The sequence below is a fragment of the Perca flavescens genome, chromosome 2, assembly GCF_004354835.1.
Source record: "Perca flavescens isolate YP-PL-M2 chromosome 2, PFLA_1.0, whole genome shotgun sequence".
Lineage (NCBI taxonomy): Eukaryota > Metazoa > Chordata > Actinopteri > Perciformes > Percidae > Perca > Perca flavescens.
The window spans coordinates 20,960,627-20,988,066 of NC_041332.1; the positions used below are offsets into that span (position 1 = coordinate 20,960,627).

Below are 27,440 nucleotides of genomic sequence, written 5' to 3' on the forward strand. Positions count from 1 at the left end.
CAGTCTTGACAGGATGTGTGAACAAAGTTTCCGGTGAGGTTGCTGTTGTCTGTCCCATCATAGGTGAAGCTGCTGCCTTCCAGGGAGATGTTGTATGAATGGTACAGGCACTTGTTATTTAAATGGATGCTGCTAGAGTAGGAAATGTTAGTGTCACTGGTGTTGCTGGAGAAGTTAACGGTGGCACTGTCTCTTTGTTTGAATCGCTCTATGTACGTGAGGTTGTTCAGAGTGCCTGCAACCATAGCCCATCTTCCCTCCAAACGACCCAGATCCAGTTGCACCAAAGGCTGGACCAAGACTTCACAGACCAGGGGAGCTGAACGGCTCACAGACACCAAACAGAGAAGAGTGATGGCACACGCAGCACTAAACATGGTATTGTTTGAGGGAAGTCGCTGTCAGTCACACTGTTGTGTTTAACAGAGAATGTGGCCGGTAAAGAGATCTGGCTTCTTTTATAGTTATATCAGAAAATTCCAGTTCGATAATATGCAGAAAATACTAGAGAGCAGAGTCCCTTTTTTCCCCCTGTGGATTTGATGATTGTGAAATGAATGAATGTTTTGAGTACGGTCTGTCACTATCTTTTGTTTGTAGAGTTTTGTTTTTAGTTGTGGGTACACAGTGAGAAAACCATGAAATCCATTGCTTAGTTCTCTTTACATCTCTTGGATTGAAGTTCTGTAAAATTAATATTTGTGATGGAATACCAGAAGTAGCAGATATTAACAGTAGGTGGTCTGTGAATGCAAGCTGCACACACTCATTTCCTGATGGTATTTTTTATTAAACTTATTGTGATCAATACACATCTGAGTCTCTGGAGGACTGAAGTATGAAGCGATGATAACTGCTTCAAACTCAATAGAATTATAATAGATTTTCACTTTGTCGGCTTAGATTTGTTTTTCTTATTTGAAATTCATTTTCACATTGAGCTGTCTGAGACACTGCTCTGGAAATGAAGACTTCCCTTAATGAGAGCAAGCACACATATAGTGTGTATGTAGACTAACAAAACATATCAACTATTATATATTATATTGTACATGCATGAAGGTAGAGGTAAGGATGTTTACTCCCTGTTTTTCAGTGTGTCCATACACTGAGTTGGATCAGAAACCTCCAGTTTGGCAACACTATCAATGCCAGAGTGCCTTGTGCCTTCTTCACCTGACAATTCTGTGATTGTGAAATTATGGAAATATTTCAGAAACCCTGACAAATCAAACCATGGATTAAAGATGTGTGCTTTATCTGAACATGTGTATAATTACACATATTGAAGAAAATAAGCGCACACTGGTCATGGATAAAAGCTGTATATTAACATTTTTGTAGATTATCTTTGTTCATTTAGTGTGAACTAAATATTTGAGTTAACAAACTTTAAAAATATATTCATTTTTAAACAAACAAAACATTAATAAACACAGTGAACACACACAAAGACAGATAGAAGACAAGATCCTTCCCTAGTCTCTCCTTACAAGTTGGCTACACTATGCTGCTTAGTGTATATGCATATATACAAAATACACATGGACATACGTATACTGTAAATATGAACATACATACTTACAATTTTAGACAAAGTTTGACAACTTTCTGCCTTTATTGTTAATCAAATACAATCAATAAAAAGGGCTGCCTCTTGTACTTTATCTGGATATAAGTTCTGTAGATATTCAGGGTTTATACTGAAACTGTATTAAAATGTGCTTATACTTTGTTTAGCATACTGCAAGTTCTTGGTTGTTAAAGTCTGGAGATTAATGCCATATAACTATTTCAAACTAAATGAGATATGTAAGGTAAACTGTTCTTTTCAAATTTGAATCTCTTCATTCCTTATACCTACAGGGAGACACGTCTCTGAATATAACCGACTTTCCTGTAAGAGAGCTGTGGCACACACAAACAAACGTGCTGAAATCACAATGCACTGTTGGTTTATTATTTACACCTGTACTTTATCTGCTGTGACATGTCAAAATGTCCTACATGGAAATTTCTTGAAAACTGACATTTTTTATTAAGATAAATTAAACAAGAAGACTGGTATGCTTATTACCGGAACTTTGCTTGCTATACAGTATTATCTGCTTAATTGTGACCCCCTCACAAAGAGTGGTGTATTGAAAAGATTTGTACCTTCCCAGATTGAATTTCATAAGAAAATTAAATTATTAGTAAATTCAGATGAAGCCAATTCACTATATGGGAAATACTTTAATTTTTTTTTCATTTGTTTACATTTGTGGTGGTTGTATTATATCAAACATATTAACATGAGAGGAAACTCACAGTGTGTGGAGATAAGAAAATGGTCTTCATGTGTTTAAAGAAAGCCTTATTTTCACATTTATTTATTAAGAATTTAATGTTGGTTATTGTAGCTCCCATAGATACGCATGGAGGGGATGAACTGATTGTGGATTAACAAGCAGTTAATCTGTCTTTCTGTAAACATGAAACATAATACTGTATGATAAAGACACATTCACTGTTGTACTGCAGGAAGGTTTTCATGATTATTCATGAAATCTCACATTCACTTTTTAACATCTGCCCTAAAGCAGTAACAGACACTGTATACGACATACATGTTATTGACACTGTGAACAGATATCATGTACCAAAGTCTCCTAAGCCTTTGGATCCTCTGTTTTCTCCTCAGTGTCTAACACTGGTGTGACGTCTTTGCTCTGAACAAAGCTCCTTGGTAGGATCCATCACAAAAGGTGTCGGCATATTCAGACACTCCACCTGAGCTCTGAACTCCTTCAACTCATTCTGGTCCACCTCCCTCCTTTTGCTGAACAGGCTGTCCACTGTCTTATCTTTTGGTGTATCCATGACGAGCTTAAGCATCATACTGTCTGAACAGGACGTATTGAAGAGGGTCCCGTTGTAGGTAGACACCTGCTCAATCTGTAAATCAGGGCCTTCTATTGACACGTTACTGGAAAAAGAGGTGCACCAGAAACCATAACGATTGGATTGGGTTTATGTTGAGTTGTAGTTCAATCAATTCTTATACTGTCGATGGGTATTACAGGCTGTTCAGTTTCAATGATTTTCAGACTGCTTGCAACCATAGCGCACGTGCCCTCGTAGTGACGAGGATCCGCTTGATCCAAAGGCTGGACCAGGTCTTTACAGTCCAGAGGAGCTGAATGGCTCAGGGACATCAAGCAGAGGAGAGTGATGGCGCACAGAGCAGACATGTCTCTTCTTGTCAAAATCATACACCTGTACAGCTGGACTGTGGCACTGCTGCGTCTGTCTGAAAGTACTGCCGGTGTAGATTCTTGTCTGGTTTTATAGCTGCATCAGGGAAAAATGGTTGAGAGCAGAGTCCACCTGTGTTCTTCTGTGATAGGACAATTAGAATTATTTGATTTCTAGTTTTCTAACTCTTTTCAAATGTAATTTTTTAGTTCACTGTAACTCAGATATTGTAAATAGCAACCAATCATGCAAATTGTTTCAATGTACAACATCAATGGGTTCTTGTTTGTTGAAATCGCTATAAAACCTAATGCACTGCGGGCTTTGGGTAGCTCAGTTGGTAAAGCGCACGCCCACATATAGAGGTTTACTCCTTGACACAGCGGCCGTGGGTTTGACTCTGACCTGCGGCCCTTTTCTGCATGTCGTTCCCCCCTCTCTCCCCTTTCATGTCTTCAGCTGTCCTGTCAAAATAAAGGCCTAAAATGGCCAAAAAATAATCTAAAACAAAAAACAATAACTAATACACTGTTAAATGTATTGAGGATGTGTCTACCTTAACTCACTTACACTTAGGTTTTAAACTAATATAAGGTTCATGGTGACAATTGTATAGGAAAGTTCCAGTTCAATCAAGGTCATTGTTTTTGCATTGTTGGTTTATTGGCACCCCCGTGCAAAGGGCTATTTCTAGAAATGTTGTTTTTTAGTGGAATAATTCAGTGAATGTGGGATGTTATTATGCCTTCGCCATCTGTACACACAATCTTCCCCTTTAGATTCATTGCTTTTATGCTTAGAATTGATTACAAATGTATCATCTGTGAATACATGCAGCAACATCTGGTTCTTTTGTTCTCATAGTTTGTTGCAAATTTTATTATGAATTTACTACTAGAAAAATATTAAACACAATTGAACTTTTTCTTTAATTTACAGTATATATGAAAAAGGTAGTGGCTCCTCATGCAATGGTTCTCTGAAAAATCAAATTGCTGTTGGGCAGGACCTCCTGGGAGTTCTCAGCTCAGCAGGACTTATTTTCAGAGTTACAGAGCCCATTGCTGCATCCCCTTCCCCAGCAAGTCAGGCTTTGGTTTGGTCCTTGAGATGGCTGTGCTGTTAGAAACACAACTACTACAAGGGCAGGTGGAGCCACTGCTGGGAGCTCAGGCGGCTTTGACACTTGTGTAAGTGGAGGATTTATGAGAAATGCAGAATGTCTCCTAGATACGTCCTGTTAGTTCTCTTCTTCCCTTCAGGGGGACATTTACCACAACTAAAGCTGCATGGATAGATACATACCAGTTGTCTGAGGGTAACTGCAGACTCCCACTCCCCTGACAGAGGGAATTACAAATAAATAACATTATGAAATGAATGGTTAAACATTATCCAGTGTGTCTGTTTTTGTATGAAGCAATGTTGTTTTGGGACAAATTGACTGTTTGAAGAACAGATGCTGGCTGAACATCAAGTACATCAAGCAATGTATCACAATGTCAGTTTAATCATTAAACAATTAATCAATCATGTCAAAGCTGACATCTCAGACACTCTCAATTCCACATGTTTTTGTATACAGTTAATACAGCCATGCACACTGGGACCCCACTTTCAAAAGCGCATCTGATAAAAATATCAAATGCATACTTTCAGGCATTTTTAAATATTTTCTCTTTTAAATCTAACAACATCCCACAAAATATTCACTGTGGTTTATAAACAAAGGCCATTTCATACTATCAGTCTGTGTATTGTCAAAACGTGTATTACAGAGTGAATAAAATGTTCAGGCCCTATACTTGGATTAAAAGTATCTTTAACTAAAGTCCAAAATCAAAAATTAATTCAGCGTTATAGTCATTCAATTAGAAGAACATCCTCTCTGAACCTTTCCAGATCTTTGGATGTTGAATCTCATATTAAGATTATGAATATTACCCAATGAATTATACATGTAGATACAACAGTTTAAAATAATAAATCTTTAATATGTGGGTTTTATGATCCTATGTAGATTGGCTGGCTCATCTGCTAACCAGGAAAATTAAATCAAACTCAAACAATGTTAAAAAAAAAAAACAAAACTCATATTTTGGTCCACATTGTGTGAAAAAAGAATTTCAAAGTTTAGTTCTGGGTATAGAGCTCCTCAAGGCACTTAAACACCAACAAGTCCAGTCCATGCCACCCCCCCCGTCTTCATGTTGGAGTCGAGAGCCCACTTCCTCCAAACGAAGTGGGTATCCAAACTTGAGTGGGATTCAGGATGAATACAAGGAATGAGGACAGAAAGTAGGGGAGGAAAATGAAGTCGCTTGAAGACAGAAAAAGGATGGGTGCATAAAACAAAGAGACGAGGGAAGGAGTGTGTTATGAATTGAAGAGCAGAGGGACAGAGTAAAAAGGGAGAGTGGATATGAATGTACAGAGAGGGCATTTACATGACAGAGCAGCACTGGCAGGTTTTGTGTTTGGGTGCCTGGGTCTCCTCTCCCTGGCTAGCCCTGGTCGGGCTGTGTGTCTCTGTGCTGGCAGCTGCTGCTGGCTTTGCTTGGGTGTCGGCGGCTTTGGCCTGTGACAGAAGGGGTTCCCTCTCCTCCGGCCTTGCCTCTGTCCTCTGGATCTCCTGGGGATCGGCCAGGGGCACCTCCTGGAACTGGCTGGGCACGGGGGCAGGGTCTTGGGCTTTTAATGCTGCCTCAGCTTCAGCCTCAGCCTCTAGTTCAAGGGTGAGAGTAGAGGGTTGTACCTTAGAGTAGACTGGCACCAAAACCACTGCAGTGCCATCTGGAGCACTGGCTGGGGACTGCACCTGCACAGAGGTTGGGTCTTCCCATTGTCTGTGCTGTCCTTCAGTTTTCGTCTCTCGATCTCCTTTTTCGTTTGTCTTGGCGCCACGCTGCACGTCTCCATCTCCAGTTGCTGGTGGTGCCTCCGCAATGCGTTCAGTTGCCTCACTCTTCTCTGGTTGTGTGAAAGTTTCTGGAGCGGCTTCGGTTTCTACTACCTCCTCCACATCCTCCCCTCCATCTTGGCCTCCTTCAGGATTCGGCAGAGGGGTTTCCTCTGACTGCATGTTCTCCTGCTGATCTTCCTGTGGTGCAAGATCCTTCGACACATCATCCCCATCATCTGTGATGATCACACATTCTGCTCTCATCACCACGGTCCCTTCTTCCTCCTCCCCATTAACCTTGGCATTTAGAACCCGACCAGGCTCTGCCTCAGAAACACCCAGGCTTAACTCAGGCTCCAATGTCATGCTAGTAACGCCCTCAGAGGATCCAACTGGTCCGTTGGTGGTGGTAGTGTCGTGACTGGGGTCTGCTTCCATGTCTCCTCCGCCATTGGTAAGGACAGCTGCGGTTTCATCCAGTCGTGCGCTTTGGTTTGTCTTTACTTTATCTTAATTTAAAATAAATATCACTGTGAGTAAAGGAGGATATATGTGTAATTGCATTCATTAGAAAATGTAGTGCTGTTCATACATTTAAATGATATTGAGTGAATTTGCAATCAACCTGCCTCACCGTCATTTACACTTATTATTAGCTTTAATTGTAGGTAGTGTCAACGCACCGTAACTTGATTGAAATTATGAAAATTATTGAAATATGTCAGTGCTCAATACAGCTACTTTATGTATTGTAATGCAGTTAAAATGTTCTGCCAGTGATGAATCTTAATGCAATAACAAAGAAAAGTCATTCCCCTCTGCTTTAATATAAAAAGCAGAAGCTAGTAAAAGGGTAACCTGACTCCGCCAGATGGATTGCTTCGCATTTGCTCGGCATATCCATCTGGGAACTTTCCGTTGGAGAACTTTTGGGAAGGGGCAGAATACTGGTTATTTGATTGGATGAACCATCTGTCTATCACCTATGTTGGTGATAGACGGGCCAAATCAACCAATCAGATCCACGAAGCGTATGAAAATACAACCACAAGCCCGCCCCTGCTGCTGCAGGCCAAGCATAGCTCGTAAGCTCAGCATGCAAGCAACATGTCGGTAAAGGATATTTGCCGTTTGTGTAACGAGAATTTAGGAATAAAAGGCACCATTTCAGGTTCCCGGACCATATTCCAAAAGAAGGATCCAAGAGAAAAGAAGCATTAGCGAGCAGCTAACAGAATTAGGCCTACCGCTGGCTGATAATACTGGTTAGCTGATTGGATAAACCATCGGTCTATCACCACCTAACCCACCTCAAAACCAACGCTGATTGGCCCGGTCGTTTGGCTAACGGCTCCAAATTTTCTCTGCCTCAAGACGCCAGACTGATCTGGGAGTGGAAAACTGGAGCTCGCGAGATCAGGACGGTCTCACGAGGCTAGTAAAAGGGTAGCACGGTTTTAAATCCAGGCCATAAAGTGTCTAATAATGAACCAAGGCTTCTATTTGTTACAGAGCAGAATGTAATAACTTAATGTAAGTGGATATTTATTGTACTACAAGAGCAGTCTAAAGTTATAAATGCTAGATGATTTAAATACAAACGGATGGCTCAATTTCCTTTTGAGAACTCTCCTGTCCACCTCAGCAGCTGAGTAGCTGTCCACGTACACGCTGCCCTCTAAGAATGCAAGTTATGCACTTGAGTGCCTATTAGCATACATTTATATGCACAATTTCATTCAATATGGGTAATTATTCATCACAGCATGTATAAACTTTTTGTGAAGTAATAGGTATGCCTGCACCACTCCTGTCTTTATAATGCAAATTTCTTAAGGTCAGTTTATACAATGCATTAAGACACATATTTCTATTAGGGATTTATGATCTTTAAGGGGTTGTGGTAAGATGGTGATTAGAAAGGAACTAAGAGGAAGAATGAAAAGGATGAGATGAGATGTTGACATCAATAAGAATACAGACGTTACTTAATGTGTGCAGGATTCTCTTCAGGTTAATTGGAGCTTTATGAGAATATCGTTGCGAATGTCTGTGTGCATCTTATGACACATGAGTCAATGCCATACCCACCCGAACCTATTGCATTGTTGTCTCCGTTCTGCACAATCATTTCTGAGGAAGAAAAGAAAAAAATGTGTATTTATTGCAGGTAGCAGTGTTTTGCAGTCAGACATGCAGTATAGAAATCATGAAATACTACACGAAGGAGTACAGGTTTCCCTGAAAAGGACACCATTAAGTCTACTGTACCTTTAAATAAAAATATTCAAACTAAGATGTAACTGTATCATGAGGTCTACACTGAAGACAGAATTACAATGTGGCTTAATCAACACACCTGTGCTTCTTTGGAGAACTTCTCTTGTCATGATATCGATGCACAGGTGCAACATTAAAAGCTGACAAAATCCTAACTAAGAACGCGCGTCTTTTTAAAAAAAAAAATTGTCAAAAGCATTAAACAAATTAAATCTACTCTATTTTTAAATAGTTTAGCCAGCTGTGTTTTTTTTTTTGCTGTCTCCAGCTTCTTTTGAAACAAAATGTGTCTTCTGGCTGTGGCAGCAACAACAACAACAACCACACACCTTCGATGTTCTGTGTGTGTGTCGCGTTAGGTCACGGCAGTTTACTGTGGTGCCGCTATGATGACCAGCCACGCTGAGGCGGTACTAAAATCTGCAATGGAAAACGGACGCACAGTGCGTCGAGTCGAGGCGAGTTGAGCAGGTACTAGGTAATGGAAAAACGCCATTAGAAGCGCAGCTGTGGTGGTAGCCAGAAAAGCAGTGGCGTTCAGATCGACGACAGCAAGGCTTCGTTCTGCACTCTTGTCTTACACGGAGCTTGTCAAATTGCTTGAAAATGCTCATGTTAACTCATACAGTGTGCAATTTGCACCGGTGTATTGCTTTCTCTGGTATAAAGCTAATGGAAATCAAATTTTCTAAAACGTCCACTGTTATTTTAACATTTCTCCGTACCAAAAGGTTCATCTGATCTCACTTACCTGCTCCAGCCTCTGCCACTTTCACTGCCTCCTGTTGGGTAAGAGGGACAGTGGAGGGATTTAATTTACTGTGATTCAAAATGGTGAAACTGTGTTGTGTTGCCTAAACATCTAGTGTATTTCAAAGGGAATATAAAAAGACAAACAAAACAATGAAATGCAAATACTGGCACATCCACATCACAGAAGCTTTAAGCTTTAAAAGAATATTTTTCCTCATCTCATCTAAATACATTTCTATCCTACACTCTTAACAGCACAGACTGTACTAAAACAGTTAATGTGTCCACTGTGATAGTGATGAGTTTAGATGTTAAATGACCATGACATGCAGCTTGGTCACAAGGGGGAGTGATTGAGTTGAAAAGCCTGACCTGCCCTCTGAAAAGATGACCCCTTTCCACAGTTTGGTGTAGCACGCACTTAACTACATCAGATCTGTATACAGATAAATAGTGGTCATGTATATGTCTGTACTTTTTACAGTTAAAAGCTAACTTTTCCTGAACATATCATCACATCCCTAATCTTATCAGAAAGGATTAGGCAAACAAGGTGATAAAAAAAAAAAAAGAAAAATCTGTTTGAGTTGCAAGATATTAGCTGTCACTCACTCTCAGTCTGCCCACTAAACCAAAGCTTTGCTGGCAGGGCCTGTTTAGAGTGATGTATTTTCACACCAAGGATAAGGTCATACATTCTCCATCACAGGCTGGTAAAGCTTATAAAAAATAGGATCCTCTGTTTAGGTCTCCAGTGTATGTGAGCTAAACTCAAACAGACAAGATTAAGATGAATATATGACAACGATAAAAAAACTTCACTAAATAGACCCTGTAGTGGACGGCAGGAGAGGAAGGACAACTCTTATGTTCTACTATAAAGAGGTGAAGTAAACATTCTTGCGCTTGGCCTGAGTTGAAACAATAATTCCAGAGTGGATCAAGTGCTGAATTGTTTATGTAACAGGGCTGCTTACATTCACAAAGTTCCTGCTTTTGAACAAGAGGTGCTACATCAAAGGTACATTAAGAGAGGAAATGAATTATTCATGGAAAAAAGCCACAGACAGAAGTCGTGGGAAATTTTGAAAGCTTGTTCAACACATATTCCAAACCCCTTTGTGTCCAAAAGAATGATGGGCAATTTTTTGTGTGTGTGTGTGTGTGTGTGTTCCTCACCGTTTGGCCATGCTTCATCTGTTCCTTCAGCTTCTCTACCTCCTGTTCAAACTGCTGACTCTCTGACTGCAACCTGAGATATATACATACACACAAAAACAAACATCAAATCTATACTAAAAAATGCACTCTTAGTTTGTTTTAAAGTGATGCTTAAATATGATTATAGTCTTATTTTAGGATCTAACTAACACTACAGCAGGCACATGTTTAAATTCCCCTAGAGGCCATGTGCAGTGTGTGTGAGGAGTCTTCTTGGAAAGACGAGCAGAGCCTCGGACCTTTGCAATAATAAGATTGGGATCTTGGAGTGTAGACCTCAGGGACTAGACAACATTGTCCACTGCAATAAAGAAAAGTCTAGCCCTGTCTGGCAAGTGTGCAGGTAGGATCACCCTCTCACTCTCTGCCTGCGTTCAGTTGAGTACTGGCGGAATTAAAATTCTACTTTGCCAAAGCATACATATACATAATGTACAACAACAACAACAATTAGAAGAAAACAAAAATAGAAAAGGGAATGCTGCAACTATCAATTATACATGTTTCAACTATTCAAATACAACAAATATGTGTCAGTATTCTCCAGCTCTGTCAGCTCACAAACTGTGTTCACACACACACACACACACACACACACACACACACACACACTGTACTTGTCAATGCGCGTTTCAATCTCCTGGGCGCCCCAAAGAGGGGAGCGGGGGCTCTGGGAGGTTGGGGACAAGGGAGCTCCCTCCATCAGCCACTGGTCCCTCAGAGACTTCCTCTGGAGTAAGAAAGAGGAGGTGAGGAAGATGAACATGATGTTGAGTTATACAAGCAAATTGTAATTCATACTCTGAGGCAATATACATTTGTTGAGCGTCACAGATTTAGCTATACAGTTCCGTTTTACCACAGTAGATATACCTCTAATATCTCTGGTCGTATCAGAACATTGTGAGCAGCACTGCAAATCAATGAGCAAAAGGGCTTATTGGCAATATGGGATTTTTATGTTATTATCATCACTGTGATGGACTTTTTTAATTTGGTGCTTAATTTACTGGATAAGCCAAAACAGACAGACCTGGTTGGTGATTTTATTCATAAACTGTTGAATCAACTGAATTTTCTGAAAACCTATTATATCAAGATACACATATCAATATCAAGGTATAAAATTGCATATGAAAAGCATCCGGATTTTGATTTTACCAGAATATCCTCCATTATTGTGCCATGCACTTGACTAGGATTTATTTAATTTAATAAAATCTGTGAATGTAAAAACTTCAGTTATTATCCTAATTTTCCAGAGTACACCAGCACCATTTCCAACACTGGATATATCTATTTAAGGGTTAATGCTCGACGAGGTGTCCATTAGTTGGATCATCTATAGCAGTACCGTGACCGTGGAGAGGAAAGGTTTGTTTCTCACTGGATTTGTCATCTATGAAGGTTAAAAAAAGAAATTAGCCGAGGTGCCCCTCTCAAAAATGTGGGGAAATTTTTTGGGAGCCCTATATCCAAAATGGCTGCCGTCAGCCTAGCTGGAAATGAACTTTTTAATGGTTTTGCCCACAGTACTATATAATACATGGTTTCTGAGTCTATTTGGGTCAAGAAATTCATAAATGATAAAGATTTATTGATTTGACCTATTTTTGACCTTCAAATTCAAGATGGCCGCTAATTTTTGGCTCTATGTCATTTTTTCAAAATAGTCATAGAGCCTTAATATTAGGCTCAAATGAAAGCTCTGCTCATACTGAGTGCAGTTATGGACAGTGTAGAAGGGTCAATGACGTGACGCACATTTTTTTTGTGTCTATAAGGTTAAATTAAATTTAAATACATTTAATTTAAAAAAAAGACAAAAAAATTACATTAATACCTACTTTTTTAGAGGCCATATTTTAAAGAGTTTGGTTTTAATTAATTTTAAGAGAATAATTGGCGATTAATGGCAAAAATGTCTAAGTGGTGTAACCGTCAAAACTTTGTACCAAAATTTTTATCTTGCTTAAAAAGGTCAAATTTCTTAATAAAAGATCCCATTAACTACTTGGGCATTAACGTAAATTAAAGGTTATTATACATATTTACAATATATTTTAAAATTATGCTGATATTTATTTTAATAATTTAGGGAATCCTGTCAGTCATGCTAGCTTCCTGAAATGTCAAGTGGTGTAACCACCATTTAAGGTGCCATTTTGTTAAAATCAGCAAGAAGACCACATGACAGGAAGTTACATCAGAGAAAAGGACCCCTGATCAGCATAACTGCTGCATCACAAGGTTAATAACTCTCTGATAAATATAAGTTAATAAGACATTTTTAGGTTAAGTTCAGTTCTTTGGTTCACATGTCAAATGGTATGACCCAAGTAAAACATAGAAAAAAATTATTTTGAATAAATATTTGTATTTAGTGTAAAAACAGTGTTTTGATTATTTACACCAAGGCCATATGCTGATATATGTGTCCATTATAATGCCTGACTAATTTGATTTTACATTGAAATGTCAAATGGTGTAACCGGTTACACCATTTGACTCCTATTCTAAACCTCTCAATTTTTGGCCAATCTTTTCAAAATTTAACTAGTTCAGTTACTGGTCCAAGAGGTTATCTGAACTTAATTACTATTTAGAACTATTAGTATGTGTTCTTTGTTTGAATTTTTTAAAAGTGGTGGTAATTTATCCAACACTTAATTAAGATAACTTATTTAGCTTGGCTACGCTAAATCATTATAGTGCAAGGCCTTAGTGTTTAAAAAAAGTTTTACCCTTAAATTAAAATTTCCATATCATTCCATTGCAATGTTACAATAATTTCTTAACAATTTAATAACACAGAATGAGGCAGTTGAACTGTGACCTCTAATGTGTTACAAGAACAGCAGCTTTAAAATACCTAAAAAATTCAAGGATTATTTAATAGGGGTGGGGGAAAAAATCGATACAGCATAGTATCGCGATATTTCTCGTGGCAATACTGTATCGATACACAGGCGCCAAGTATCGATCTTTTATTATTTAAATTGCACATCAGAATTTAACTTTTTGGTAGTATAATAATAATAAAATCAATGGCTTATTCAGTCCACCAGATGGCGCTGTTTGTTTTCTGGTGAGGTCAGCGGGGTGACTGTCAGCGTGCAGGAGGATGTAGATAAAATAAACATGGCAGCGTCAGAGAAAGAAATCAGAAATGCACCATCTGCGTTTAAATCAAGTGTTTGGACTTTTTCGGATTTTTTTTTAACAAGGAGGGGACAACTGAGATGGACATGAGACATGGGATTTGCAAGGAGTGTCGTATGCAAATAAAATACTCAGGGAATACCACAAACATGAGGGCTCATCTCACACGCCACCATCCAGAGTTAGCGTTAGCCGAGGACGGTAAAGCTAATGCTAAACCAGCTCCGCCCGAAAAACCAACCAACACTGGACACACTTAGCTTGACAAAGCTACCTCCCAATTCAGAGCGAGCTAAGAAAATAACTCAAGCCATCGCCTACTTCATGTGCAAAGACCTGCGTCCATACAACGTTGTGGAAAATGAAGGATTTTGTCACTTGCTAAAAAACACGGAACCAAGGTACGTGACTCCGTCGCGCCGTTTTTGTACTCATTTTAATTGTAAAAATACCTGTAGTAGCACAGCAGTGCATACCTGTTGGTATTACAGTCTAGTCCACCTTAATTAAAAATGCAAACAGGTCAGTTTGCCAGGTGTATACAACATTTATAACATATTCATTAAAGTGCTGGTTAGTTAGTTAGCTTGACAGTCACATTTTACAGCAATAAAATTCATGTGAGATGAACAAACAGATGTTGACAAAGTTTTCCTTTGGGGACATAATAATGAAGTTGGGAAAAAAGGTAATAAATTGCAATATATTGCAGAATATCGCAATATGTTTAAAATCGCAATAATATCGTATCGTGACCTAAGTATCGTGATAATATCGTATCGTGGTACCTCTGGTGATTCCCACCCCTATTATTTAAGTATAAAATGTTACTTAAATATTAAAAATGCCATTGAAAAAATGCAGTTTATCAAATTGAATTCCGATAAATGCACCAGAATAAGTTAAAGAGGTCATATTATGCTCATTTTCAGGTTAATAATTGCATTTAGAGGTTGTACCAGAATAGTTTAACATGGTTTAATTTTCAAAAAATACCATATTTTTGTTGTACTGCACATTGCTGCAGCTCCTATTTTCACCCTGTGTGTTTAGCTCTCTGTTTTAGCTACAGAATAAGATCTCACTTCTATTCCATCTTTGTTGGGAGTCGCACATGCGCAGTAGCTAGGTAAGGGCTACTAGCCAGTCAGAAGCAGACTATGAGGGCGTGCCACGCTAGCAGCTAGACAAGCATTATAACGTGTGTTACAAAGTGACCACGTTTGTCTCTGAAGTAAAGGCTGGACTAAAATAGAGCTGTTTGGAGCAGTTTGTGAACAGTGTTTTCTGTTGGAGATGGTAAGTCCCTTTGGGGAGGACTTTGGGCTTTTTCACTTTGTACACCTATGACATCCCAAAAAGCATAATATGAGCTCTTTACCTGTAAACATGTTAAAGGGCATGCACAACCCTAAACAGACTTGCTTCTCCCTCTCTCTTTCATCTATCTACCTCTTTCTCACACACAAATACTGTTCACACACAATTTGTTAAGATGTTAGTTGTTTAATTTAATCTAATGAGTTATAATATATTTAAATATTTGTCATTGAAATGAAATTAAACGCCAAGTTCAGTAGTTTAGTTTCACTTACAAGCATCACGTCAGGTGGTGTAACTGGTTTGTGTCAAATGGGGTAACCAGTATTTTTCTTGAAAAAATGATAATGTGCACGTAAATTTATGTTTGATAAAATGTAATACTCTACTCCACTGTAGAAACACAATTTTAAGACTTTTTACACAATTTGTCCAAGATTATTTAGAAAACAAATGTTTCCAGCACGTCTTCCACTTGATATTGCAATAACAAATATAATTTAAATTTAGAAGTAATCCTAATCAAATCTATTTTTGGCTGAAATTTGGAAATAGGTAATAGTTTTATTTGTATGAGTGCACTCACAAACAATGTAGTGGATGAAATATTAAATATTAATCATTCCTTTTCATTTTAGGTCCATTTGGTCCTACCTTTGTTAAAAAAAATGGTGAAAATCCTATTTCAAATGAAATAAAATGTACAATAACACAAAATATACATTTTAACGAAACTCAAGGATGCCTTCAAAAAATCTTTTTCAAAGTTTTTTCATTTTTTCATCTGCCCAACCCTTATTTGTCACTGACCCAGAAAAGCAAAATTAAAACATACAAATATGTCATCAGATGTCTGGGTTGGAACCAATGAAAGAGAGGAGATTATTAGGGCCCGAGCGCCGAAGGCTCTATTGAAACCGAAGGAATTATTATTATTTTCTGCAAATTTATCGCCTTTTTGAGGGGCTTAACATATTCAAAAACTCACCAAAATTGGCGGTCTCATTAAGTCTGGTGAAAATGTATGTATTTTAAGAGTTTCAGGGAATAGGTGCGCAAAAATGGCTCACTAGCGCCCCCTACAAAGTTAAACAAAATGGAGCCCCTGCAGTGTGTTTAATGTAGACTCACGAAACTTGGTGCACATATGTAACATGTCAAGATGTACAAAAAGCTTCATTGGAGCCATACCCTAAACCCAACAGGAAGTCCGCCATTTTGATTTCAAAGTTTGAAATTAGTGCAATTTTGGCGATTTCCACATGTCGTACTTTAACGAACTCCTCCTAGAGATTCCATCCGATCAACTTCAAATTCGGTCTGTGCCATCTTAAGACCTTAAAGGGGTGATAGAATGATTATATAGGGTATTTCACACTGTTCCTTATGGTCTCCTAATGGGGTATGTAACATTGGTTGGGCTGAAAATGGCCTGGGTGATATTTTATGGGCCCTTAGAGCTTTTCTTCCAAATATGGTATGCTCATGAATATTTAGATAAGCTGCGTGTTGATTGGTTGAGCAAATCGCCATACACACACATTAGAGACGAGACAGCAGGTCTCACATTCCAGACACTGCAATGTTTCGTTACCAAATTCATTCCTGAGACTTTTTTATGCGAGAAAAACAACTATATTAAGCTCAAATATGGGCCGTATCACAAAAACTGATGGCCATTTGCAAATTTGGTAAGACGTGTCGGACTTTAGGAGCTCCACACAGTCTGATGAGAAAGTGGCAGCCTGCTGGGCTCCATACCCAGGGCAAAGCCACCCTTTGTGGATTACTGCAGTACCGACTATTACAGTTATGCCGGCCGGCTGGCGGCATAACTTTAATATATTTACAGTTTCTGTCACAGCACTTATATCACAGCTACCCCAAGGTCTTACAAAGCTAACAGTCTGATTTGAATTTAAGGCATTTTTATGAACGTGAGGGGTCTTGTTAGGAGGAGCAGCTAGCTAGCTAGCTATATGTCCCATTCAATACAATTGGAAAAGGGTGCGGCTAGCTAGCTACACTTTAATAACTATGGTATATTTACAGTTTGAATTTCGTCACGGCACTTATATTACAGGTTCCCCAAGGTCTAATAAAGCTAACAGTTGTGTCTGATTTCAATTTAAGGCATTTTTGTGAACGTCAGGGTCTTGTTATGAGGAGCAGCTAGCTAGCTAGCTAGCTACAGTACAGGCCAAAAGTTTGGACACACCTTCTCATTCAAGTGCGTCGCACAAAGACACCATGGTTGGAACCAAAGATCTAAAATTTGGACTATCAGACCAAAGCACAGATTTCCACTGGTCTAATGTCCATTCCTAGTATTTCTTGGCCCAAACAAATCTCTTCCGCTTGTTGCCTCTCCTTAGCAGTGGTTTCCTAGCAGCTACTTGACCATGAAGGCCTGATTTGAGCAATCTCCTCTTAACAGTTGTTCTAGAGATGTGTCTGCTGCTAGAACTCTGTGTGGCATTCATCTGGTCTCTAATCTGAGCTGCTGTTAACTTGCGATTTCTGAGGCTGGTGACTCGGATGAACTTATCCTCAGCAGCAGAGGTGACTCTTGGTCTTCCTTTCCTGGGGCGGTCCTCATGTGAGCCAGTTTCGTTGTAGCGCTTGGTGGTTTTTGCGACTGCATTTGGGACACATTTAAGGTTTTTGCAATTTTCCGGACTGACTGACCTTCATTTGTTAAAGTAATGATGGCCACTCGTTTCTGTTTACTTAGCTGATTGGTTCATTGCCATAATATGAATTCTAACAGTTGTCCAATAGGGCTGTCGGCTGTGTATCAACCTGACTTCTGCACAACACAACTGATGGTCCCAACCCCATTAATAAGGGAAAAATTTCACTAATTAACCCTGACAAGGCACACCTGTGAAGTGAAAACCATTTCAGGTGACTACCTCATGAAGCTCATTGAGAGAACACCAAGGGTTTGCAGCGCTATCAAAAAAGCAAAGGGTGGCTACTTTGAGGAATCCATAAAGGCTGACGTTGCCCTGGGTATGGAGCCCAGGCTGCCGTTTTCTCATCAGACTGTGTGGAGCTCCTAAAGTCCGACACGTCTTACCAAATTTGCAAATGGCCATCAATTTTTGTGAAACGGCCCATTTGAGCTTAATATATAGTTGATTTCTCGCATAAAAAAGTCTCAGAAGTGAATTTGGTAACGAAACATTGCAGTGCCTGGAATATGAGACCTGCGGTCTTGTCTCTAATATATGTGTATGGCGATTCGCTCAACCAATCAGTGGGGAGATTATCTAAATATTCATGAGCATACCATATTTGGAAGAAAAGCTCTTGTTACAAATAGGGCCAAAACACAGGGATGCATAAGAGCCAATAAAATATCAACCAGGCCATTTTCAGCCCAACCAATGTTACATACCCCATTAGGAGACCATAAGGAACAGTGTGAAATACCCTAATCATTCTATCACCCCTTTAAGGTCTTAAGATGGCACAGACCGAATATGAATAGATGACCCAACTACATTGTCAGGTATTAATGAACGACGGCGAGGCGTGCTGCACGAAGGACGGTTGCCTCCGCCGAAGTCCATTAATACGCGACAATGGACACCTCGAAGGGCATTAACCCGCTTAAACCATGGTCACTTGCCAAATAACATATTTTTAATACATTAGTTTATATTTAAATTAGTTTTACACTCGAAATCTAAAGTTTTTACAAACAATGCATCCTTGGTTACGCCTGACGGTTTGACTAATACCTGGAACAATCGTTCTTATGCAATGCAAACGTTGTTCACTCCTCCAGGAAATAGGAAGGACCTAGATACGACTTGCCTCCCTTAGCAACGGAAGATAATTAGTCCACTCAGCTACGAGCCAGAAAGCTAACGCTATGCTAGCAAGTCACTAACATTGTGTACAGCTGGCAATCAGTAAAGATTATTTGACAGTATGTTGAACAACAAGACAAGCTAGCTAGCTATTCAGCCATGTCATTGTCCCCAAAACAATATAACGACTTTTACGAACAATTTTATCCGCGATGTGTAGCGACCGCAATATGAGATAATGTTATTCGCCGTGAAACAAAGTCAGTTCTCTATGGTCAGTTCAGGGGAACAGTATAACTTACTTCTTGCAGTTTGTGTGTTAGCGCCATCCTGTGTTGAGAGGGCGAGTTGGAAATAACAGATCCACAAGATAGCGCATTCATTTAAAACAGTAAACAGTCAGTTTCACTGAAACTCCTTTAGTAGCTGGGTGTCCTACATCACTGCCGATTTACAGATCAAGCTCTAGCTATCTAGCTAGTTACAAATCAGAAACAAAGTATTACCTCAAGCTATCAACAGTAAATTAACATTAACCAAACTAGAATGTTGAGGCAATGGCCAGCTAACGCTAGCTTAGTACGTATGATATGGTTAGCCTGGTATAAGCACTTATAGCTAGCTAGCTAGCTAGTTGAACAGAAAAACATCCTTTAACATCTAGAATTACATAGCTACACGTGAAACAACTGTCATAAAAAAGCTGTAATACATGGATTACCTACAAGTAATGGTCCAAAAAGCGTATTTTTTCAGTAGATAGCTAAAAGATGCCTGTCAATATTTGCTTGTTCACAGAGTGGTAGATGAAGCTAAAAATCTCAGTTTAACTCCCAACTGCTATACAACTGTGCCAGTACTGTTCTCTTAATACATCCACGGTTGCTACTAGCAACAGAATGTTCAACTGAAACTAACTGCTGGTGGCAGAATGGTGAGAAGAGAGAGGCTGTGTCCATTATCACTCCTGATTTGTTAACTAGCTATGTGTATGCTTCGCGTCGGGGTCCTGCATCACCATGTCATGGTCACTATAATGAGAGCCTTGCTCTACATTTAATCCCGCTTATTACAATAGTTAGCCTACAATGTAAGCTAATTGTCCCTATGGCTGAAGTTACTGTGTAGACTGTAAATATGTAGCGATAGGCACTTTATTTACCTTCCACCATATTATTTAAGTGTCCAAAGTGTAAAATAAATGCATTTATTGTCCTCAAGAAAATACACAATAAAATGAAAAAACTAGTTCCCATACCATGACAACACCACTGTGTCCAAAGTTCATACCACATACTAACTATTTACACTATGTACTGTATAGCTACTAATCTTTATACTGTAGTACCGTTTTTGCAGTTATTATAATACAAGTCAACATTTATACAAGTCAACAATTCACGTTATCAACATCTGCCCCTGCCATTAAACTAAAGGATAAATCTAAATGTTTTTCCAGCTTTAAAGCTGCTGCTTAAATAAGCAGGTCTTTAATTGTTTTTGTACACGGGTCACTATGGGAAAATCATGTATATCAGCAGCAAACTCAAAAAAAAGAAGTTTTTTGTATGAACTGTGACTGTTTTGAATATATATATATATATATATATATATATATATATATATATATATATATATATATATATATATATATATATATATATATATATATTTATTATTATATAATTGTCACTTTTCTAATGTAAACTCACTACGTAAATTGCTTAGAATTTGTACGTAGTATGGAATAAGGACACAGCTTTCTGTGTCCTTATTTGCTGCATAGATACAAAAATTACAGTAATGCCACATTACAGTTATTGTTACAAGGCAAAAATGATGATGACTCAAAAATGTAAATCTCAATTACTCACTATAGAGTAAAATACAGGCCATTTATTTTGTGAGGAATAGTAAATGATTATCCAACAAGGAAAGCGTTGGAAAGTTATTTGCCCTTCAACAAAAGTTGGACATATTTCATGCTATATCGAGAAATCAAAACAAACGTGGTCGTATACTACTGCACAATCAGAAAGAGAACCCTGGTGATGAAAGTGACATGAAAATTATGTTATGATGATAGGGTTTACAGTGCCATTTGTCAGGCTTTTCAAACCAAGCCTGCCATTATTTACTCCACAAATTACATTGCTACTTGCATAACTTCTTCACAGACAAATAAATTCCACTTTTAAAGATGATCTGCTAAAAATTAATGGAAACTATTCAATGGTTGCACAAGGGAAGATATTAAACACTTCATTAACATAGTTGTAAGCAGGACACCGTCAAGGAGACACATTTTTCACTCAAACATAATAAACTATTTGTGTTCCCCTGTATGTCAGGACTAATAACCGGGGCTGCAGGGTCACTTAGTAGGTATGACAGCCGTGTTGCAAACAGTTGACCTTGGTTCAACAGCTTGTTTCAGCAAGCATCTGCACAGCTAAAGTGCCCTTGAGCCAGACAGTAAATTCTTGCCAGCTCTAGAAACGTCTGCAACTGACCCTGACAAGCGGAAATAAGTTTGTCTCCAGTGAACTTTTACTGTAGTAAATCTAATCTATAAAATTACCAAGATTATCATTCTTATTATAAGTGGCTATATGCAATAAAATCCAGTACAAAGTACTCACAGCAGCTATACTTTCTTTTACTGTGTAAAACCAGGTGGTGTCTGTAAGCTTCTCATTACTACAGAGGTGAAAACTGAAAAATCTGAAAACCCATACTCCCCTCCAGCCTATGGCCCAATGTTTCCAATATCTGGCAAGTGTTAGCCAGTAGCTACCTACTTTATAAGCGTCACAAAACCATCTCTGTGTTTTTTTTCTGCAGTGCAGAACAAGTCCTGCTCTGTTTCCCTCCCTGCGCCTTTGGCTGACTGGACACAGCCCTCTCTAAACTTCCGTGCAGGTCAGGAGCTGTGTATAAGCTGCTGCTCCCACCTATCACATCCTTATATCTACCCTGGGGTTAGAGGCAATGTCAAAGCTAATGAATGTTCTGAAAGCTATGATGATATCATGGAGCAAGCCTCGATATAATGGTTTTAAATTCTTCTATGAAGCCTCTTGCAAAATGATTATATAGATGCAAGTCATGTTTGGAGCACAATGCACAAACACACAAATAAGGTCAGCATATGCTAAATATTCTCCTGCATGACCACACCGGCACACATGCGTACCCGCTTGCACACAAACACACGCTGCACAGATTTCACACAATTTGAGGAATGTGCCCCAGGCCAGCGAGGCAGTGCAACAGTGGAGTAGGAAGTGGGAATGCTAGTCTGGAAATTATGTGAAAACAATAGAGCAGCTCTGTGACATGCAGTGTGTGTAAACACTCACATAAAAACTGATTTCAGCAAAGGAAGGCTTGCCTCTAACCTTGCTAGACACTAGCAGAATCAGGAAGTGTGGAAGGTTGTATTGTGTGTGTGTGTGTGTGTGTGTGTGTGTGTGTGTACAAAACACATTTTGGGGCTATCCTGCTATCAAACTGAAATGAGTCTCCAGAGGATTTTGGCTGAGTGAAATTAAGACTGCATGTGTGTGTTTGTGAACTAATGAGACGAGTTAGATCATCCTGTGTATGTGTGTCAGACCTTGAGCTGCTGTAGTCTGAGCTTCTCATCCTCCATGTCTCTCCTGGCTCTGTCCTGCTCCTCCTGCAGCCGACGCTTCTCCTGACGGAGGAAACGAACGATGGTAGGAGAGAAATTGTAAAAAAAAAAGAGAATGAACATATTGATAGTTTAGGTAGAGAGGAAATGAGAGCAAGGGGAGTACAATGTTATTCAAATGAAGAGAAAGATGGAGAAACTCAGCAGATCAGTAGTCATATACATATAAACAAACTGTTATGTAAATTAATGAACAGAAACAAAGAAAGGGAAGGGACGGCAGTGAATAAAACATCACTGGGAAAGAGTAAAATGGGGACACCTGGTCAACCATCTGTCACAAGGACACCGTCACCATAGACATCAGGTATACTCTATATCCCATAATGCTCAGAGCAGCTGTCCCCATGGCAACCTGGTGTTGTTTTCGTGGAACCAGGGACATCCTGGCTCACCACATTGAACACTCAATATATTATTTAGGAGTTACGGACAGCTCAGAGAACTAACTCTCTTTATCGTCTCCTTCTCTGTGTAGTCAAATCTGAAGTAGAAAGTAGTAGATACCTCGCTTGATGATTTCACTTTTTTGTTTTGTTGGCAAGAGACTGACCAGGATATCATGTAGAAATGGTTATATGTTAAAAATGTAGTGAACAAATTACATTAAAATGAAGGTTATACTAAAACTTAAACTTTTTAAACAGTTTTAACAGACAGCTGAGCGTCTTTTCTGTGCTGTATTATCAGTGGCTTTAATGGAATGTAAAAGACACAAGCCATTGCTCTATGAAGTGAATTTTACTTTCATAAATCTCCATTAAATTCTCATTTTATTTTTTGCATTCTGAGCAGCTTGCCGAAAAAGCACAGACCAGAACTGAGACTGAAACAAAGACCTGCCTACCCCAGGCCAATGGTGAACCATCACACCACTATGTTGGTACTATGTTTCGCAGCTGAAATATGACTTTAACGCTATTGCATGTTTTTGATTAAATTATGCATTTCTTCAGATTTCAATGCAAGAAATCATGGAAGTTGATGATTTCAATCATAAGCTAATAAGAAATTTCTGCTGGAATTAATCAGCTACTCCACACACAACTTTCACATTCAGACTAATCTTATTTTCTAACAATTTCGTCTATACAGATTCATCTATACACGGATAAATGTGTGTGGACTCACAGCAATGGCCTTCAGTCGCTGATTGTACTTCTCCGTCTCATCCATCCCGGCACCTGTGACACAACAAGACAGGGTTGAAGGTTAGAGGTCAGAGGTTAATAAATATGAGTACAAGAATCGGATCCATTTATTCCCAGGCCATTATTTCAGATACACCCTCTGCAATTCTCATAAAACCCTATTTAGCACTTTCTTATGTTGAGATATTCATTCAGAGTGTGTGAAAAAGAGAATCAAACAGCATTTCTCCTGGAGTCCCACCTGTGCTACATCAGACGATATAGAGGCAGCTGATTAGTGGTGACACAAGATCAGACACAGCACTTCAGCCTTTGCAATTTGTGAAGCATGCAACTGGACAAGCATCATGGCAGTACGTGCCTTCGTGAATCATGACCCACAATCCTTCACACCATTCCCACCCTTACCAAAACCTTTTCCCCCACACCCCCATTAAGCCTTCTGTTTTGGGCATCACACAGCCTATGGCATCTTGAAGAAAATAAACACAAGCAATATTTGTTTTCCCCTGCAGCTGAGACTAAATGGGACAATATTTGAGCTCCCAAAAGGCACATGAGAGAGCATAGACAAGAGTCATACATAGCAACCAGCTCATAGCAACTCATTCATTAGTGAATTCCTGCCATCACAAGCCATAACTCTGCTTTAGTAAACTTCCCAGTAGAGAAACAACACTTATTTTTAGCACACATGGAATTCTGCACTGGGTGGGTTTCATAAATGAAAAAAGACTTCATGTGATAAGAATAATTAAAGTGAAAACACTGTTATTGGAAATTGTAGCCTTAAACGCAATGGCAGCAATAATCTTCCAGTCAGTATCAATCCGGTGTGGTGTGTAAAGAGATCTGTCCAACACCAAAAAACACACTTTGCCATCACAGCAACTGGGGGAGACCTGAGAAATACGGTGCCAGCCTATTTCTGTAAGAAATACCACACTGTCACAATTGTTGTTCCTTAATCTCCATCACAGAGTTTTTAGTACTTGAACACTAGGCCTGTAACAATTATTAAATAGCCTAATTGTCTAACCGCAATTATTTTACACAATCACGGTTATTTTGTATAACCACAATTAAAGCATTTTTTTTTTATAAGATTGGTCACACTATTGTTTGGATCCATCAAACGCGTTTGCAATACCGGCGTAGCATCACCTAACAGTAACGTTAGCTAGCCTATGATAGGATTCCTACCAGATGACGCCCCACCCGCAGTTGCAAGTCTAGTCTAAATCCACCAAAGCACCTTTACATAAAATTTTCAATTCAATTTTATTTATAGTATCAATTCATAACAAGAGTTATCTCGAGACACTTTACAGATAGAGTAGGTCTGGACCACACTCTATAATTTACAAAGCCCCAACAATTCTAATAATACATGTGTTTAAGTAGTGTAGTTAGTTCGTCTGTGGTGTTTAATCTACTATGGTGCTTTGTTTAATTAGTAACGTTACGGTAAATGACGACACTGTAGCGGAAATGGCCGTCATTAATTAACGTTATGCTAATGTAGCTAGTTCCACGGAGATTTGTGCTTTTATTTTTCTAATCTGTACAGAACAACTTGTTTGCTAACTTTTGCTAAGGTCCTAAGGGTTATGACTGTTGATGGTAATTGTTGATTTTGTTTAAATGTGCCAAATTGTAATTATATAAGTGATTATTAGTCGGACTATTTGGCTAAAGCTATGCCATCGGCAGCTGTCACTCAAATATCCTGGGCTGTAGCTGTCTAAAGCCAGAGAAATTAAACAATTTTCTATTTTGTTTCTATATGTTCTAATTTCAATTTTTTGTTAATTTAAGCAAAAAATACAATGTTTTATGACAATAAAGAGGCGTGGTTTACTTTGTAGGCTGTGGACGATTCATCGGCGTAGTCAACGTAAATCGATTACATAAATGCGTCGACACAAATAACTTACGTCGACGCGTAAAGCATAGAAATCTATAAATAACCGTCTGCCTCCAGCAACTGCGCAAGTATGGATTCGTCGCAAGTTCAAAAACACATTGAGAAAAAGGCTCACACATGGTCTTCTAAAGTGTGGGAGTATTTGACTCTTAATGCCAACAACAACGTGATAGTCTGCAGACTTTGTAAAATGCCTCCCTGAGTCAGGATAACAGCAGCAAAACACCCTAAATTCTGCTCACCTTTTTGTCCCTTTCACTCACAAGTAGAGTTTAGATTCTCTGCCCGAGCCCAAACTTGACCCACGGGCCGGGTCGGGCCCACATGTCCCGCCACTATCCTCGGGCCGGGCCCTTCATCAAGTATTTGTGTTTTTTTAATCATTACTTTATTACCCCAATTGGGTGGGGAGGAAGCTATGCCTCTCCAGCTTCTCCCGTAGCTCTGGGTAGATGTCCTGCACTGACTTGAGTGCGAGATAAACTGTGCTAAATCGTGTCTCCCCCATCTGTAGCACTGTCTTCGATAATTGCGCAACCAGGCCAGATTGTTTCAGATATCTCACGAGTCCTTTATAATGTCGGTTATAACGGCCCATGTATTAAAAAATTGTCTGGTTAAAATCAGGCTCGGACTCCTAATTCCAGTTAATGTGTCGGGCCGGGCCGGGCTCGGACACAACGTGCACTGTAGACGTGTGCGATTATCAACATATTGACATGGAATGTGTTCCCAGTAGTAGCCCAACGGTACGTTAGTCCGTTGATTCGTTTTAATGCCTCGCTATGACTTAACATTAAGCATCATCAATCGCTGTCAGTCTGCAGTGTTATTTTTTTGGTTTACCGTCATCATGAGTGACCCAATCGATTACAGACGGTGGATGGTATTACCCTCTGGATGGTATTACCCTGGCCTCCAGCACTACTGTCAGAAATCTAGGAGTTATTTTTGATCAGGATATATCCTTCAACGCCCACTTAAAACAAACCTCAAGAATAGCGTTTTTCCATCTTCGTAACATTGCCAAAATTAGGAATATCCTGTCTCAAAACGATGCTGAAAAACTAGTCCATGCATTCGTTACTTCTAGACTAGATTACTGCAATTCTTTATTATCAGGTTGCCCAAATAAGTCCATTAAGACTCTCCAACTGATCCAGAATGCTGCAGCACGTGTTCTGACGAGAACTAAGAGAAGAGATCATATTTCTCCTGTATTAGCTTCTCTGCATTGGCTTCCAGTGAAATATAGGATTGAATTTAAAATCCTCCTCCTGACTTACAAAGCTCTAAATGGTCAAGCACCATCATACTTAGAAGAGCTCATAGTACCTTATTGTCCCACTAGAGCACTGCGCTCCCAGAATGGGGCTACTTATGGTTCCTAGAGTCTCTGGAAGTAGACTGGGGCCAGGGCCTTCAGCTATCAGGCTCCAGTATTATGGAACCAGCTCCCAGTCGGGGTTCGAGAGGCAGACACCGTTACAACATTTAGGAGTAAACTGAAAACCCTCCTCTTTGATAAAGCTTATAGTTAGGGACGAGGAGTTGAAGCGTCCACCTAACCCAGCCCACTGCTTCTCCTCGTAGTCATCAGTTTTTTTTTTTTTCTATACTGTATAATTAATAATCGAGCGAGAGTAGAGGGAGGCGGTCCAGTACAGCCCGACCCGGTTGGGGGGAGTTCTAGCCCGACCAGGCACCTCTCTTTAACCTGCCTCTCTTAAATTATGCTATTACAATTCTAGACTGCCAGGGAGGCTGTTCCTCCCTAAGACACACTGAGCTGCTCTCTCATCTCTACTTGTTACTTTTGTATGCATCCTGTCCCAGAAATGCTTGTTACTAATCTAGCTCTGGGGAGTTTACTCCCCGGAGTCCTTATGTTTCTGCAGAGAATGCAGGCTCACACATGGTCTTCTAAAGTGTGGGAATGCAGAGAATCGCAGAGCATAGCTCTGCGATT

General features: G+C 39.4%; 1 protein-coding gene across 6 annotated transcripts in view; it reads right to left on the reverse strand.

Moving 5' to 3' along the window:
• Positions 1 to 5,429: 5,429 nt before the first annotated feature.
• Positions 5,430 to 27,440, reverse strand: part of palm3 (paralemmin 3) — a 44,704-nt gene continuing 22,693 nt past the window's right edge. For 2 of the 6 annotated variants that reach the window (XM_028598293.1, XM_028598285.1), the window contains exons 2-8: positions 23,525 to 23,577; positions 22,316 to 22,396; positions 11,011 to 11,123; positions 10,352 to 10,424; positions 9,171 to 9,201; positions 8,231 to 8,272; positions 5,430 to 6,648 (exon numbers count right to left, since the gene is read on the reverse strand). In XM_028598293.1, the coding sequence (XP_028454094.1) occupies positions 5,681 to 6,648; positions 8,231 to 8,272; positions 9,171 to 9,201; positions 10,352 to 10,424; positions 11,011 to 11,123; positions 22,316 to 22,396; positions 23,525 to 23,569 (1,353 nt within the window). In that variant the 5' untranslated portion in view covers positions 23,570 to 23,577 and the 3' untranslated portion in view covers positions 5,430 to 5,680. Of the gene's footprint in view, positions 6,649 to 8,230; positions 8,273 to 9,170; positions 9,202 to 10,351; positions 10,425 to 11,010; positions 11,124 to 18,998; positions 19,027 to 19,417; positions 20,213 to 22,315; positions 22,397 to 23,524; positions 23,578 to 27,440 lie in introns of those variants that run through there. The other 4 variants (XM_028598303.1, XM_028598308.1, XM_028598323.1 and 1 more) reach the window with 4 other exon arrangements.